Source organism: Hoplias malabaricus, chromosome X2 (genome assembly GCF_029633855.1).
Source record: "Hoplias malabaricus isolate fHopMal1 chromosome X2, fHopMal1.hap1, whole genome shotgun sequence".
Classification (NCBI taxonomy): Eukaryota; Metazoa; Chordata; class Actinopteri; order Characiformes; family Erythrinidae; genus Hoplias; species Hoplias malabaricus.
In genome coordinates, this window is record NC_089819.1 from 46,796,220 (window position 1) to 46,812,182 (window position 15,963).

A 15,963-nucleotide genomic window follows, 5' to 3' on the forward strand; every position below is an offset into this window, starting at 1 on the left:
TATATAAATTACAGATGAGTGTAACCTAATTCCTAATTGAGGACATATGTTGTACATATTTTGGTAAAAATGTGATTATCATTGTCCACGTAATTTAGGCTGAATACATATTTGGCTAACTGGTCTTTACTATTCTGAGCTTTAAAGGTTACAATTAAAGTAATTTAAATTTGATCAATTATGACGGACGCGCCTCGCAGCCAATCACAATCAGTTTCTAACCCCAGAAAAAAAAAGAGGGTAAAGGTTAAGTGTTAAGGGCAAGGGGTGAAATGGGATTAACCCTTGCTCGAGCTGGATGTAGCACTGACCACTGTAGTGCATTTTGAGTTATATTTTTCAGTATAATGTAAGAATAGCTGTACATTTTTGTGTAAACATGTAACAATTCTTGTTAGCAGTTTAAATTCAACATTTTTTGGCTGCCTCTGTCAGAACAAATCACCCTGTATTCAACCCAGAGTATCTGAATATCTTCATTGTGACAGGGGTTTTCCAAGGATTCCTTTTCTGAGAACTAAAAGGAACCTGGAAGTCAAAGGGCCTTCCCTCTTCCAGTGTTCTTAGGTCAGTTGAAACGGAATAGATTTTATGCATTAAAAATGTAAAACAAATAACAGAAATAACATAAGAGTATGGGTAAATGTGGTAAAATAATAAAATAATGACAAGACTGTGGGTGCAAAGAAACAGCGCCATCTGAAGGTGAAATCGAGGGTTTACAGAAATTTAAGTAGCATAACATAATGGGTATTTTAAGAAAAGTTAAATCAACCAAACACATAAGAGTCTGTTAAAATACTTTACTGAGTCCAGAAACATTTCTCAAGGTCATACATGAAAACACAAGGGGATAAAAATACTGTGTACAATGTAATTTGCATTAAAACTTTTTGAATGTGCCAATAATTGGTAAGAGCAGGACTCCCTCAACAGTGGAGCACACCTATATACATTCAGGATGAAGAGAGAAAAACATGCACTATGCATTACAAGTTTCAGGACCACAAATCAATACCCCACACAGTATGAGTGAGAGTGACATTCACTGTAACTTGATAAATAACCCACAGAATACAACTTCATGTGCAAAATTTCAATAGCCATAAAATCCTTCAGAATACTTGAACTGTGTAATCTTCCAATGTGCTGGGTGTGTTTTAGGCCTAAATGACATACTTGGAACTGAAGGAATGAACTATTCATTAAAAAAAAAACAAAAAAACATCACAGTGGTTCAAACTAAATTGGTTGAATTAGGGAAAAACAAAAAAGAAAAACAATAGACGAGACCTGAAATGAAGGCATTCTCATCACCTTGTTCTGTTTTGGTTCAACAGTGGCTCCATTCACCTGTGCAATATTATTTTCAGGACCCAATAATGAACCTGCCAACCCCCACTCCATGTTGTAGCATCCACAAACCTAACAAGAATGTGTTGAGATAAATAATACAAGCAAAAAACACCACAAATGAACGTGACCTAGTTTATATTCCCTCTAATCAAGATCTCCTTGTGTGAGGATCATTCAGCTAACCTCAGAGAGAGGATTGCCAAGACAAGCTACTACAGCGCACTGGCCAGATCAGCTTCTATTGGCCAAAACACAGCATTTAAACATTTGATTGAATTATTCCATGCTCCAAACTACATTTATCAGCCACATGGTATGGTGTTCAAAGTTCGCTGCTGTATTTTTGCATTGTCCATGCAAGATGTGTGTCTGTACAATTTCTTTGTACATGATTATAGCAGCCTGGAAGAACCAAACTTGAACAATAAATGTCGTGGTCAACACATTTGATCTTTGTGATTGGTAAAGCATGGCGTATAACAATGCTGCCCTCCACCATTCAGCCTAGGGTTTGATTAACCCAATGCTATACCATTAAATTACATTTGCAAGTTGATTAAACATGCAATTTCCTATAGATTACAGCATCTATCAAGTGTATAAATGTAGAAGTTTAACATGTAATTTGAGCTTTCAGGGAAATGTCTTTTACCATTTGCCATAAAGAGAAGCTGACCTGAGATCAGTGCCAAACATTAACTTGAACAGAATTGTGTCCATATTTAACATCCTTTTCTACTCAAAATTTACACAAAGCAAAACACTGACCGAGTGAACTTTGTTCCTCTTTAAATTTGCTAATGTGCTACATAAAAAAGGCTCTTAAATGTACAAAAAGAACTTGCACCTGTACATTATTTCTCAGCTAAAACTTACATCATTCTTGGATCATATATTTATATATATATTACATCAATAGATATCAATAAATCTGGTGTTTGAATCTTTATTATTTTCATGTACCAATTAAAAACATTTCATAAAAAATGAACACCATATTAATTTGTGCTTTCCCGTTTGGAGTCTCTTACAGTAACTCATGATAAAGTTTAGCATGTTTGCATTCAGTTCCGGAAGATAAAGTTCCATTACTCAGACAGGAAGCCAAAGTGCGTCTGCAGCAGATGACTGAGAAAACCCCTTCACTGAGAGATCAGATGGCCAGGCCTCTGTCCCCCAGCACTTTTGCTCATTTTGTTTCTCACAAATGTCTTGTTTTCATTTCAGGGTCTAGGCTCAGCCTCATCCGGCCATGCAGCCGATTTAGATGGGCCTAGATCAGACCTTTGATCCTGCAGTATGTCCAGGGTCAGATCTTTTCAGTAGCCTTGTTGAGACCTAGTGCCTGCACCACGTCCACACTGAGTCCACTCTTCAGTGTCCTTCGTACTGCAACATACATACAACACACACAACTGCATCAGTAACCAATTGAGATGGATCAATATCATTTTCCCCACAGGACTGATATATTTGTATGTACATTTCTAAATGAATAGCTATATAAAATATTTATTATTATGACTATTATTAGAATTTATTGTGAGTTTATAAAATGTGCTGATATTCACATCACGTCATTTCAAAATAAAGTCTATTTCTGCGAGGCAATGATAAGTCTATATAGTAGGTATGATCCCAGCAACCTGTAATATCTGCATGGGTCATAGCGTGTTACCAACCTGAGTGTCTATATCCCTGCTAATGTACCCACAGTCCAAAGGCATCAAATATTTATTCAGGTTTGGAGGTATATGTCCTCTGCCTTTGTTAAAGATAACCTATGAGAGAGTGACCTAGAATAGGTTCCTTTCTTTCCTGTTCTAACCTATTTCTTTACTGTCAGGTGGTTTAACAAACTACAAAAGAGGAGACGAGAGAAAAGCTACATGTGAGCCTGATCTGATAGAGAGATTTATGTGCCTCAGAAAACAGAGGAAAGGATCCAGTCAGATTACAACTTGTTTTGGACACAGACAAATCATAGCATCGAAATACCAAAATATATCCTTTGTTTTCTCCTTTGGTTTGAGAACAAAATGAAAGCCAGCATTCACTGGAGCCAAATAAGTAAGGGCTACTTGTCAAGTATGTTAGAAAGAAAAGGAAGTGGAAGAAAAACAGGTAGATTACAAAACAATACAAATCAAACATGAATTGTAATTTATCCATTGTCACCAAGTCAAATTTACACCAATATGGATACAATTGAAGCCCTTATATGAAATTAGGCCTGATATGAAAAGACAGCATCTGTGTCACATGAAAAACGATTTTGATTTCATAATATCAGCACAGTCTTGAAATATTGAGATTTATTTTTAAAAAGTAACCAAAAGTGTCATTTTTAAGCCAAGTTCTGTCAGATTTTGCATATTGCCATAAATTGTTTGGCTTTCCCTTTACATTTGGTAGGAAGCTAATATGCTCCTAAACTGGTGAAGTTGCATTTGGTTTTGTGACTAGGTTTCCTGCCAAACTGCATCCATTTTATAAAAATGAAGACTGACACTCAGCAGTTCAGCAGCAGTTCAGATGCTTTTAAAACAAATTTATTTAACATTTATTACACATGCACTAAAGTGTAAAATAAGAAAGACCTTGCAAAAAATGTATACATCGCGGTTGTGACTGTAGCTTGCCATTCCTTGTGTTTGGCTGGTCAATATTGACGTATTACTGTATTATGTTATTGTCACAGCACTATCCTTAAGTTATGATCAGACAAAAAGCAGCCTTAATGCAGTATTTTCATTATACGTTACTCACATGACTTCCTGTTCAGCCGTGATCTCTTCCGTGTTTTAGGACTAGACGCCCTCTCTGAGGGATTGTGAGTAACAGACTTGACCAGTCTGTCCATGATCTCATCTGTGGCGTCATCTTGCAAGTTTGCACTTTCCTCTTTGCCTGTAGATGGTAACGGACTAATTCTTCCCATACCTGTGGAGCAAAACATTGTGGAAATATATCATTTAATGTAAAAACAGCATAGACAGGTTGGCTATGGCAATCACAGTTAGTATTCTAAGCGTAAGGTCCCAGGCCCAACAAGCTGAGGTGGACGAACTATAACCAACTAAGGCTTACAGATGATTGCCCTCCATCAGCCTACTCCAAACCACTGCAAAGACCACACATAATAAATCTGATTGTGTGAAAGGGAACAACTCTCTGCTAATAATAACACAATGTCTGTACATTAAAAAGTGACATGGTAATATGCCCCTGTGGCTTATAATTGTATGAAAAACTTTTTTTTCTTAGTTTTATTAATTCAAACATCCCAGTGTTCATTTTTTATATTAGGTATCCGTTTTTCTGTAGGTGTTCTTCATAAGTCTACATGATGACTACATAAGTCTTGAGAACTCATAACTTACAAAAACCTTTACAAATGCTTATTCCAAAACATCAGTTGTCATGAGGGCTTCCGTAGTGAATTTAAATCTAGAAAGTGTTAAAGGCTAAGCACCAGCTCTATGAAAGTGTCAAACAAATAAATACAGTGGAATTTGAGTTCCTAACTTGTGTTTATTGATAGTCAGAAAACATGTTATTTCTTACTAATTCAAGGAATAAGGTTTAAAAGACCGTAGGTCCTCCCTTTTCCAACAATATGGGCATATAAGGAAACCAACGAAAGGTGTTCAAGAGCCTCTGTAACATGGAGGTAAACAGGGTAAGGACACTTACTTCGCCTGTTTTAGTTGGTGTTAGTTAACGTTAGCTTGACTTGCTAAACTTGGTGGCTCACATTATACTTGGCTACGTAGCGATAGTTGCATTACGGAGGTTTATAGTGTCGGATGAGTTCGAATTCGATCACATTTACCAGAATAATGGTACCTCTAAATTTGAATTTAGCTTATTGCTAGGATATTGTCATGAATAATGCTGGTTATTTAGCTAGATACTGTCATAACAGTCAGTCATAACGGTGTTTTACCGCGGCGTTGTTCAGCTGTTGTCCACCAGTGACGTCACGGTTGCGTTCAAGAATTTCCGTAGCGAGCTCGGGTTTTTCCGTCAATTTAATAAAATTGTCAGTTTTAAAGTAAATTAAGCTGCTATTTTCATTTTAATTCATACTTATATCTGTCAGTAACTAAAATAATGTGAAATATTCATGGAGGTCCATTAAGTGGTGCTTAGACTTTAAGGCAACTGATATTAGGAACAAGCCTTCATAGATGTTTATGTAAGTAGTTAAGCAGTCATGAAACATTTATGTATTTATCATGCAGACTTATGAAGGAAAGGTGAAAGTACTAAATATATTTTTTCCATTGGATAATAGCTATTTAAACAGAGCATATAAAAAAATTATATTATATATATATATATATATGTGTGTGTGTGTGTGTGTGTGTGTGCGTGTGTGCGTGTGTGCGTGTGTGCGTGTGTGCGTGTGTGCGTGTGTGCGTGTGTGCCTTCTTTATTGCATCTAAACAGCTAACACAAACATGTGTTAAGCCCCAAAGATTTATGATCACTATGTTCAAATCCAGGCCATTTTAATTAATTCCATTCTACAGTTAATACACATCATGCTAAAGTATGGTTAAGGTTAATATATAAAACAGAAGTAGATTTGGTTTTGTCTCGTGTTGTATCAAAATATGGCACATGCTTTCATTTCACATTTGAAGATCATGCAGTTAGCACGATACCTTCATCGTTTATGTCCTGTGCTTCTGGTGAAGTGGGCAAACTCTCAGAATTTGACTCCTCTGGAAGACCAAATAGTGCAGTATTGACACTGGCGTCAATATTAACTGCTGCTCAACTGGGCTTTGTCCAATACGTAACACTAATCAGCACATAGACTACAAGTTTTTATTATGACGTAAATGTACTTTTCCCTCTACAATGCCTGTTCTGTAATGGACACAAGGCCCCCATTGAGCAGTTTTAAAATCAATTTCGTATATAAATTGTCTTTTGTTTGCACACAAGCAACATGCAGTATGTGCTCTACCTTCATCATTAGAATCCTGGTTGGGAGAAGAGGGAGTAGTGTCAGAGTTGGATGTCAGCAGCTCTGTTAGATTAAATATGATTCAATTACAACCTTCGGCTTCTAGACAGGCTTGATTAATGTTCCTGTTCTTACTAATGCTCAAACTTTATAGAACAGAAAGCAAAAACTGACACTGTTTTTCTTCGTTATCTAGTGCTAAATGTATAATACTTGCTGTGTATCTTCCATTTTCAGGAGAGTATCATAATACATATTTAAAGGACCAGGGAATCTTTTCTTAGGGACCCAATCATGAGGTAATGTTCTCTTACTTCGTACAGCGCGGGACCTGCGTAGATTGCTCTGTTTTTCATTAGCAATAAGCAGGTTCTTCATGTTCTCGTGTTCCTCTTGTGCTGGCTCAGCCTCTATCGCCGTGGAGACAGGGGAGGGACTATCCAGAGAGATGGATGGGACAGCTCCAGAGAATTTCTCTGTCTGTGAGAACAGTATTAGAGAGCATGAATGAAAGGACTACCTTAAGCAAAAAAAAGCAGCTAATGTCTTATATGTCTGATGTTAAAACTCTAAGATTTTATTAAGAGTTTGTATTTTACCTCAGTGATCATTTTGCCCCGAGTCTTTGTGCGTTCCCGATGGGCCGCACGCTTCCGTTTCTGGGTGAGGACCCTCTCTCTGGTGGTCCGGTACTCCAGGGAGAACTCACTGATTATCTTACAGAACTGAGTTATTTTAGTGTCCCGAACAGAGTATGAGGGCTGACCCAAGTACAAAAGAAATGAGTGAAATCTGAGAAAGACAGGAACAACAATGCATTTTGGTTAAATTTATTATTCATATTTCTAGCATATTTAACAATAAAATAAACAGAAGTGTTTGGATGCGATAGAATATTTTTTCAGTATACTTCCACATTTATCTTTGTTACAGATTCCAGTTTTCTCTGGAGACATGATGCCAACATCTTTTCCCCCCAACACCTCCAAAGTTCTGTCTTAGACACTTTTTCTTATATTGTTTATTTCAATCCAAATAATAGCAAAAACTGATTTTGACTCATTTCTAAAATGTCAGTTTTTGTGTTAAAAATAAATATTAATATTTAAATCACCCAAAGGGCCTTCTTTAGCCATTTTAGATGTACAAATGGAAGAAATGTACAAAACAAGCAAGGTGTTTTGCATAGTTGTTTGTTTGAATATTTGTGTCTCTTCAAAGAGGAACACAATGTCAGTGATTACATTTGGCAACTGGTTTAGGAGCTGCTTGCCAAGAACAAAAACAAACGTCAAAACAGCTAGTAAATCCTTTGTTTTAAAACCAGTAAGATGGAAGTGTTTAAGTATGAGTATGGTGCGTAAAATTAAGTGATGGATTTGCTTTTATATTGCTACTGAATTGTGTGGATTATTTTCTTAATAAATGCTTTTTGCTTTTGTTTCACAGTCCAAATTACAAATCAGTGTTTTGTTTCTTAAAATAATATTTGGACTTACTTCAGATTAGTAGTAGGAAGACCCAGCAGCAATTTATTAGATCTCTGTGATCTATGACTTGTATGGGAAACCAGCAATTCACAAATGTGTTCAAGTGCTTCCCTGTGTAAAGCCTTGTAAGTAAAAGCCAAGCAGCAGCATTCTGAACCAGCGGAATTCTTGCCACAACTCATTGCCATAGCCCAAATATGATCTTTGCTGTATTTTTTATTTGTCCCAGGACAATCAGAGCATGTTCTATCACCTGTTGATGATGCGTCTGTGCACCACTTTCAGAATGATGATCCTCTCTGTGCAGTCTTTGAGAAACTCCGTCATTTTGTTCTTCAGCTGAAGTTTGGTCTCGTGTTTGGCCATCACCTTCAGGTTGTCCCATGAGGTCTTACACTTCCTCTCCAGCTGGATCAGGTTATCAGACAACTGCTCAAAGTCCACCTAAGAGAAAGACAAAAGATGAAAGCATGAAAAGTAAGCAGAGATTGTCACAAGGATATTAAGATTTACCCACAGATCCATCTATAATTGTAGAGATGCACAACTGATTCTCTGAGATCCTCAGATTTATATGCATACTGTATATAGGACTGATATAAGCATCAAATATCTTTATTGTGAAGTCATTCAGGCCTACCTTAGCAGATCTGGTAATGGCAGAAATCTCAGAGTAGACGTCTGTGGTGTCAGGGAAATTATCAACCACAAAGTTACAGCAGTGATGGAGAAGGGACTGTCTATGTACAGTGTCCTTCACTTCAGTCACTTTCTCCAGGTAGCTCAGCTCAAACCCCTTTGCCTGCAAATACACAAAACATATACAGCTATAAGCAAAATTGTAGACACCTATTTTTTTTGTTTGTTTGTTTTTTATATATAAACACATTGCATAATTTAATGTAAACCCACATACAACGCTGATGTCATAGATAAACTGAATAAACCGATAAAACAACAGCTTGATGTAATATTTCATTCATCATTTTTGTGCAGAGGTTTATTTGTGAAGGTTTGCTGGGTGCTGTAAGAAGAAAACACTCAGATGAAAACACAGCAACGATAGAACATTCTGAATTCTATCAAACTAGCTGAAGAGGGGGCGGCACGGTGGTGCAGCAGGTAGTGTTGCAGTCACACAGCTCCAGGGACCTGGAGGTTGTGGGTTTGATTCCCGCTCTGGGTGACTGTCTGTGAGGAGGGTCTCCCCCGTGTCCAAGAGCCAAGCCGTTTCCTCCGGGTGCTCCAGTTTCCTCCCACAGTCCAAAAACACACGCTGGTAGGTGGATTGGTGACTCAAAAGTGTCTGTAGGTGTGAGTGAATGTGTGTCTGTGTTGCCCTGTGAAGGACTGGCGCCCCCTCCAGAGTGTATTCCCACTGCGACCCTGAACTGGATAAGCGGTTACAGATAATGAATGAAAAAATGAGATAATGAATAGCTGAAGAAGCAACACTGTGCTACAGAACATTGTATAATATGAATTTCTAGTTTGGAATTCCCTTCATCATTTCCAGATAAAGACCTGTTTATTACCATGTGTAATTTGAAAATTAAATGTTTTTTTCTTGGAAATCCTCACAGCGTTTAATTAGGCTGAGTTTACTCACATACAGTATTTTCCCCCATTGGCATGCCACAACACTTTCAAGATATTTTATTAACAAAAAACAAATTAAATTCAATTAATCTGATAAAATCAATTCAGAATGAAATGAAAACACTGTCATATTTTCTGAGATAGGGACAGCCTCCAATTCTACATTTTAGTGCCCATATTATAAGAGACTGCTTCAGAAAGGCACCATCAGTGTCATTAAAGGACTGTAGTTCTTAAGAGTAAGGATCATTGCTAAAAAATGACATGTGGAGAGTCCAATATGACAGTGGTCTCAGCCTAAGCATAATTTTTGTCACATTTTTGTTGTGGGTCTATCTGAAGAAAGTTGAATGCAGCATAGTTTCCAAGAGTTTCAATGAGCAACATCACACATTAACAATTTAGTAAAACTGCAAGGTTTCACTCCAATGTTGTAATTGCCAATACTACCCCCCCCCCCCCCCACCCATGTGTTTACATGAACACTAAACTTTTTGACAATTATAAATCTTTCAGCCTGAAGCAACACTACGGAATACAGTCCCAGAGTACAGAACATAATGCCCGGTACGAAGTGGTTTGCATCCCCCACAGCCTTAAAGCAGCTGCTATCTTCAGTTCTATCAGCCAGTCTGTCTGTAGTGTTTAACTGGCCAGGTGTGATGTCCTTCAGGCAGATTAACACCCAACCATAGCAAACATGCTGCATTCTAATCCACTTTCCCGGTCAGAGATCAGCACACAGACTACAGCAAAAGATTACTGTAACCCCACCACGGTGCTCTGTTTTGTGTAAAGTGACCAGGCTTTGGATCTGCACACCCGGCCTCGAAGCAAGCATCACATTTCTCTCATGGCTCGTTAGCTGCATCAAGGTAAATGAGAGCCTCTACTTACACTGGAGCTGTTGAGAAAGTTGCCGATTGCCAGCAGGGTTGCTAAGATACGTTTGAAGGTTTTGTTCTTGGCGAGCTGCTCCATGCCGAGCTTCAGGTCGAAGAGGGGCTCAGCTATCTCCTACAGGACAAACCACAGAGGGGACAGGGATTCAAAAAGCTGACAGTGGTATCAAAAGAAGAACTTAGTTGTTGAATACTGGAGTTGAAATTAATTACGTTTTTTAGCATTGGAATAAATTGTTACACTACACTTTTAGAAACACTAAAAGTTTTTATAACAGTGTAAAAATATAAATATATATAAGCTTATATATTGTTCTGCACTCATTCAAATGACTTTGGAAAACCACAAACAATGTTTTCAAGGAACATGAAAGAAAGGGAAAAAAGACCTTCTCCAGGCTCTCGTAGTTCAGTTTGTAGGCCCAAAGCTGCAAGCGAGCAGTTAAGGCACTGATGGAGGACAGAGTGAGTAAAAACTGTTCTGCTGTACCCAGTGGTACATCTGGATTGGCCAGCTGAGCCTCCTGGATCTTTTGCTTTTCCTCTTCTGTAGGAATCATGGTCAGGATTTTCTGTGGTGTCGGTATTGAGGGGGGGGGGGGGACAAAGAATGCTGTTTTAGTTGCTGGAGATTTGCATTAAAAGGAATGTCATCACAACCTTAAAGAACACAATGTGGGAAACGTGTAACCCTGCTGCCCTCTTGTGGATGAAAGAAGTAGTGCAGTACCTCAATGCCTTCTTTACTGATGGCAAACTCATCAAAGTTGAGAATAGCAATTTTGATGACGTGGACAGCAGGTAAAACAGTCATCCCAATGTTGATGGCGTTGCTCCTCTTAGGATCAAGGACATGTATCTCTGGCCTCTTCACCTCAGCACCTTTCTGAAAAACAAAGCATGAGGAATAGGACAAGTCTTTAATAGAAAGTCCTCTAGGTCCTGTTATTACAACAAAGGGAATAAAGGGAGCTCAAGCCAAGGAAAACGTCCTTTTTTTTGGCAGCAACACAGAGCATTTAAACCATCCATGTCACTTTTATTTGAAATGAATACAATTCTGAACATCATTAAAGGAACACTGCTTAATTTCTCCTTAAAATTTCTCCTTCACTGATCTGTAATAGGAAGAACATAGGCTCTGTCGTAACTACTCAGCACTGCCGAAGCTGCACTATGTAACTTTTGGAGGAGGGCAGGAAACCACATAATACTTTTGATACACTATTTCATGAAAATTTTCCCCCTCTCTTTTTTACACAAATGTTTACCCAATGTGTTTTTCAACTAGCATACTCTTACTAAAGTAACTTTCTCTATTAAATTACTCATTTGGGCTGGAGCCAATGAGTAAGCTTAGCTGGTAGGGCTAGCTGGTTGCAGATTAGATGATAAACAGCCACAGCAACATTTGTGGTTAGGTGTAGATTATAGATGATGGCAAAAAAACGTGGTTGCTTGTAGGAAGAATGTGAGCTGGGCCCTATGTGAAGCTCTATTGGAAAGACATAGGATATTTTACATCGTATCCTCTCTGTATAATTACAGTTACTTGTATTAAGATGAGTTCACATCAGTTGCTTAATCTATGGTTAGTAGGGATTTACCTAAGTTTCTCTGTGTATTGTTTGACATTTTTGATGCTAGGTTTTACCTTTGCCACAGGAAGATCTTTAGCCTTGGACTCAAACAAATGCTCCAGCTTGTCAGTATCCAAGCTGACCTTGTCCAGAGATGCCCACACTGTACCCCTCCCGAACTTGCATTTCCTGGGGCTGTCAGGCTGCTTGAGCTCCTTCCAAAACAGCTTAACCGTTTTCCTTTTTTTGATGAATGCCGGGTCCACGGCTAGAAAAGAAGAAGGTGATGGTGGGGGCACTCCAGGAGGTGGGGGAGGAGGTGGAAGAAGACCACCAAAACTTCCAGGAGCAGGAGGAGGAGGTGGAGGAGGAGGGGGGGGTGGGGCCAGTCCTGCAGGCCCAGGTGGAGGAGGGGGAGGTGGCGGAGGTGGAAGAGATCCTAGTAACCCTCCTGTTGGTGGAGGTGGAGGGATACCATTAGACAGACCTGTGTCAAAAGTGTCTATGTCCAGTACATCTATGTCCTCTTCTTCCAGCAGGTCAGAAAAGTCCAGGTCTTTGATGCGCAGGTCTCTGGAGTTGGGCTGGAGTTGCTCCCAGGCATCCTGGCTACCCCGGGACAGTGGGGTCATCTTAGTCTTTTCCAGGCTGCGGGCATGGGTCTCAGCGTCGATACTGTATTGCGGTCGTATCTGCCGCTGCCGCTGCTCCTCTGCTAGCCTTGCCCTTGCCGCCTGGGCACTGCCCCCCAGCCCTTCCAGCTCTGCCTGTCGGGATGAGTCTTCACTGGACACTGATGTTCGAGAACGCAAGCTGGACAAACGGCCTGCCAGGCTAGAGATCCCAGAGTCCTCAGACCCAGCACTATCCCCAAATGTGTTCTCCAGGCTGGGGCTTAAGGGCCCCGAACTGCTGCTGGTGCCAACGGTGGTGGAGGACTTTGAATAAAGCATGTCCAGCATGAACTTCCTGTCATTAGACAGGGTGCTGTGTCGCTCCACTGCGCTGCCCTGATGATGCACACTGCTCCCTGTAGGCGAGAGAAGTGAAATATCAGTTCATGTACAAGCTTGGCTCTCACTGCACCATGATACAGGACAAATCCAAATTAAAATTACAAAATAAAAGTACGAAAACAAATCAAATGTGTTTTTCAGGTTCCTTCCATTTATTTTATTCCCTCCTTTAAGTATCTCCATTATATTTTACTTAATCTCCTCACAAGTGCCTTTAATAGAAGAATAACATACTGTATGTAAGGACAGTTATTGCCTGGAAATGATATAAATAATAGATCACAGAGTGTTAAAAAGCCCACAAAACTGACTACACTAATCACTGGTTTGGAAAAACTCATTTGATCAGTGGTAAAAAAAAATTAAATCTAACAGTTTTGCTGTAAATTCCACATGTTCGTTGCTAATTGATTACATTCTACACCAAGTCAAATTACTGAAAAAAAGACAGCGTTATCATCATTCAAATATCTGGACCAACACGAAACACAGCTTACCTTTAAAAGGCCCAGAACATATTAAAAGCCCTGTATTCTCACAAGCAACCATCCTGACACCACTGACGCCAAGCCCTACTCTAAAACCCACTCTACTATACCCACTGTAGATAGAATGTAAAAAGGAAAGAGGAAATCCCATTCTCCCTCCCCTGTTCCACACTGTTTATACGTTGCATGTCTTTTCCGGCTAATTTACACTCCCTGGACTCTAGCTCATTAACAGTGGGGTCATTTAAACGAAAGACCGCTAGGAGGAGAGATAAGAATCAGGCTGAAACAGTCAAAACCACAGAGGGAAAATATTTGTCTTTGAAATTAGGTCTAAAACCCTGGGAAAGAAGGAGTAACAACGTCGCTAGGAATGGAACGAGTGAGTGGCGAGTGAGATGAGGCACGTATGAATCCTCTGTGTGTATTTAGAGAGAGTAAAACAACTTGATGCATGTTTAAATCATATTCCACCAATTAGACACAAGTCACAAATATGTTTCACTATTCGCAAAATGTTCGAGACCACAAAATTCACTGCATATTTGTAAAATCTCAAACAATTACATTAATTTTCACATAAAATTTCTGAAAAACAAAAATGTATCCATTAATTTAATTGTATTTATAGACTGCAGACCAAGACATTTTTGTGAATAGTTAAACGTGTGATGTGTCTATTTGAAGGGATATGATTTAAACATTTTCAAAACATTTTAGACTAATCTCTCTCCATATTGTGTGTATACAATTCTAAACAAAACCAATACACCAGGCATCATCTTTTAGTAACTGAAACACAGCAGACAATCTGAAACTGTGGGAAAGAAATAAAGAGTGATCGAAACACAAGAAAAAACAAAAACAAGTGAATGACACGTTAAAAAAGCAATAGGAAAAGTGTGAAGTAAGTAACAGCTGGAGAGCGAGAGCATGTGACAGTGTGAGAGAGAGAGGCACGTTGAGGACAGATGGAGACAGAGTGATAGACAATCTCTTGCCTGTTTCATTCTCTTGTGTTGTATGGAGTTCTTCCGGCTTCTCCAGTGTGCTTTGGGAGGGGCTGCTACTGCTGGAGTCTCCCCCTGGAGACTGGGTCTCCAGACCACCGCTGTGACCCGTCACTAAAACACATACACACACACGGAGGGGTTCTATTTATTTTCGACATACAGATGTAGGATAATAAATAGCTGCTTTACAAATAAACACAGGACTACAGTTTTACTGATTATTTTCTTATAAAAACGCACCCTCTTTAATCAATGAGCAAACCACACATTTGTCCAAAATACTGTAACTGCATCTAAAGACCACACTCCAATAGAAAAGTTGCTGTTTGTTGGTGGTATCATTTAACCAACTACACAAGTCTGTGAAGCAAGTATAATACCCCCCCACGCAGCATCTCATTCATGCCAAACTCAAAAGGCCCTCTATAATCCTTTCAGCTCTCGTTCTGCTGCCAAACACCTTTCACACTGCAAGGAGTTTTTTTTGTGTGTGTACATTTGGGAGAGATGTCCGGACCCTCATTTGTGTCTCTGGCCAGTGCAGAAAGCCCATCTCTACAGACTGACCCCTATAGCAGAGCCAAACGGAATACTCCCCTCCCATGGGAAACTCTAATCTCTGTAGAGGGAAAAAAAAAAAAAGTCCCCCAGCCCAATCTCACACCATAGACAGTTTTCAAAGCTTCTCATGCCTCTGTTGAAATGGGTCTGCTACCAATATATATTCATTTTATTATTATTTTTTTACATAATTCAATTCCATTCAATCATTAGGAACATAGAATAATTGCATTATCACATAAAACTAATCCCATCTGTAAAAATACTAACACCAATGGTTCTCAGCAAACATGGTTTAATCCCTACATTTCATTTGACAATTCAGGAGTGTCCAACCTTATCAGTAAAGGGCCAGTGTAGCTACAGATTTTCATTCCAACCAAACAGGATTACACCAAAGGTTTGTGTTAATGTATGCTCCGGCCACCACATTGGCACTATGCAGATAAGAAAAATAGGGGAACATAAAACTGAACAGTCACGTTGGTCCAATAGAGCTTGGCAATACTAATGGCCTTGCATTTTTAACCAAAGATGTAGGAACATTTTAAACTCGTCTGCAGGTATGTTCAGAAACATCTGATACCAGACTTTAATCTTTTTAGTCACGATATACAAAATAAGTAGACTGGTGTCAGTGTTTGCTTCACTAGAGAGACACACACACTACATTTTTCAAAAGCTCATAGGAACAGGGAAGATTTCTCTTAAGCATTAACATTAAAATTGTGGTTTATAAAATTCTAAATTATAAGTCATTGGGTTAAAACATTTTCTCAGTGACTGCAAAGAGGAAAAAAAAAATCACCCAGTGTAAACTTGTTCAATTTTTCATATTTATAAGTGCATAATAGTTCTGAAATTGACATAACTGGGTCCTGGTCCTTTAAGGGATCAAGGAAGCCTCATTCATTATAAAAATTCAGTTTTAACTAAAGGCTAAGATAAATAAAATAAATCAAATAAAAGTAGAATAG

At 38.9% G+C, this 15,963-nt stretch overlaps 1 protein-coding gene across 5 annotated transcripts in view; it reads right to left on the minus strand.

Moving 5' to 3' along the window:
• Positions 1 to 794: 794 nt before the first annotated feature.
• The window catches only part of LOC136676569 (FH1/FH2 domain-containing protein 1-like), a 54,425-nt gene continuing 39,256 nt past the window's right edge, over positions 795 to 15,963 (minus strand). For all 5 annotated transcript variants that reach the window (XM_066653668.1, XM_066653667.1, XM_066653666.1 and 2 more), the window contains 11 exons: positions 14,414 to 14,536; positions 11,983 to 12,938; positions 11,059 to 11,214; positions 10,718 to 10,900; positions 10,324 to 10,443; positions 8,468 to 8,629; positions 8,081 to 8,271; positions 6,937 to 7,129; positions 6,652 to 6,817; positions 4,126 to 4,299; positions 795 to 2,745 (listed from right to left, as the gene is read on the minus strand). In XM_066653668.1, the coding sequence (XP_066509765.1) occupies positions 2,666 to 2,745; positions 4,126 to 4,299; positions 6,652 to 6,817; positions 6,937 to 7,129; positions 8,081 to 8,271; positions 8,468 to 8,629; positions 10,324 to 10,443; positions 10,718 to 10,900; positions 11,059 to 11,214; positions 11,983 to 12,938; positions 14,414 to 14,536 (2,504 nt within the window). In that variant the 3' untranslated portion in view covers positions 795 to 2,665. The remainder of the gene's footprint in view (positions 2,746 to 4,125; positions 4,300 to 6,651; positions 6,818 to 6,936; positions 7,130 to 8,080; positions 8,272 to 8,467; positions 8,630 to 10,323; positions 10,444 to 10,717; positions 10,901 to 11,058; positions 11,215 to 11,982; positions 12,939 to 14,413; positions 14,537 to 15,963) is intronic.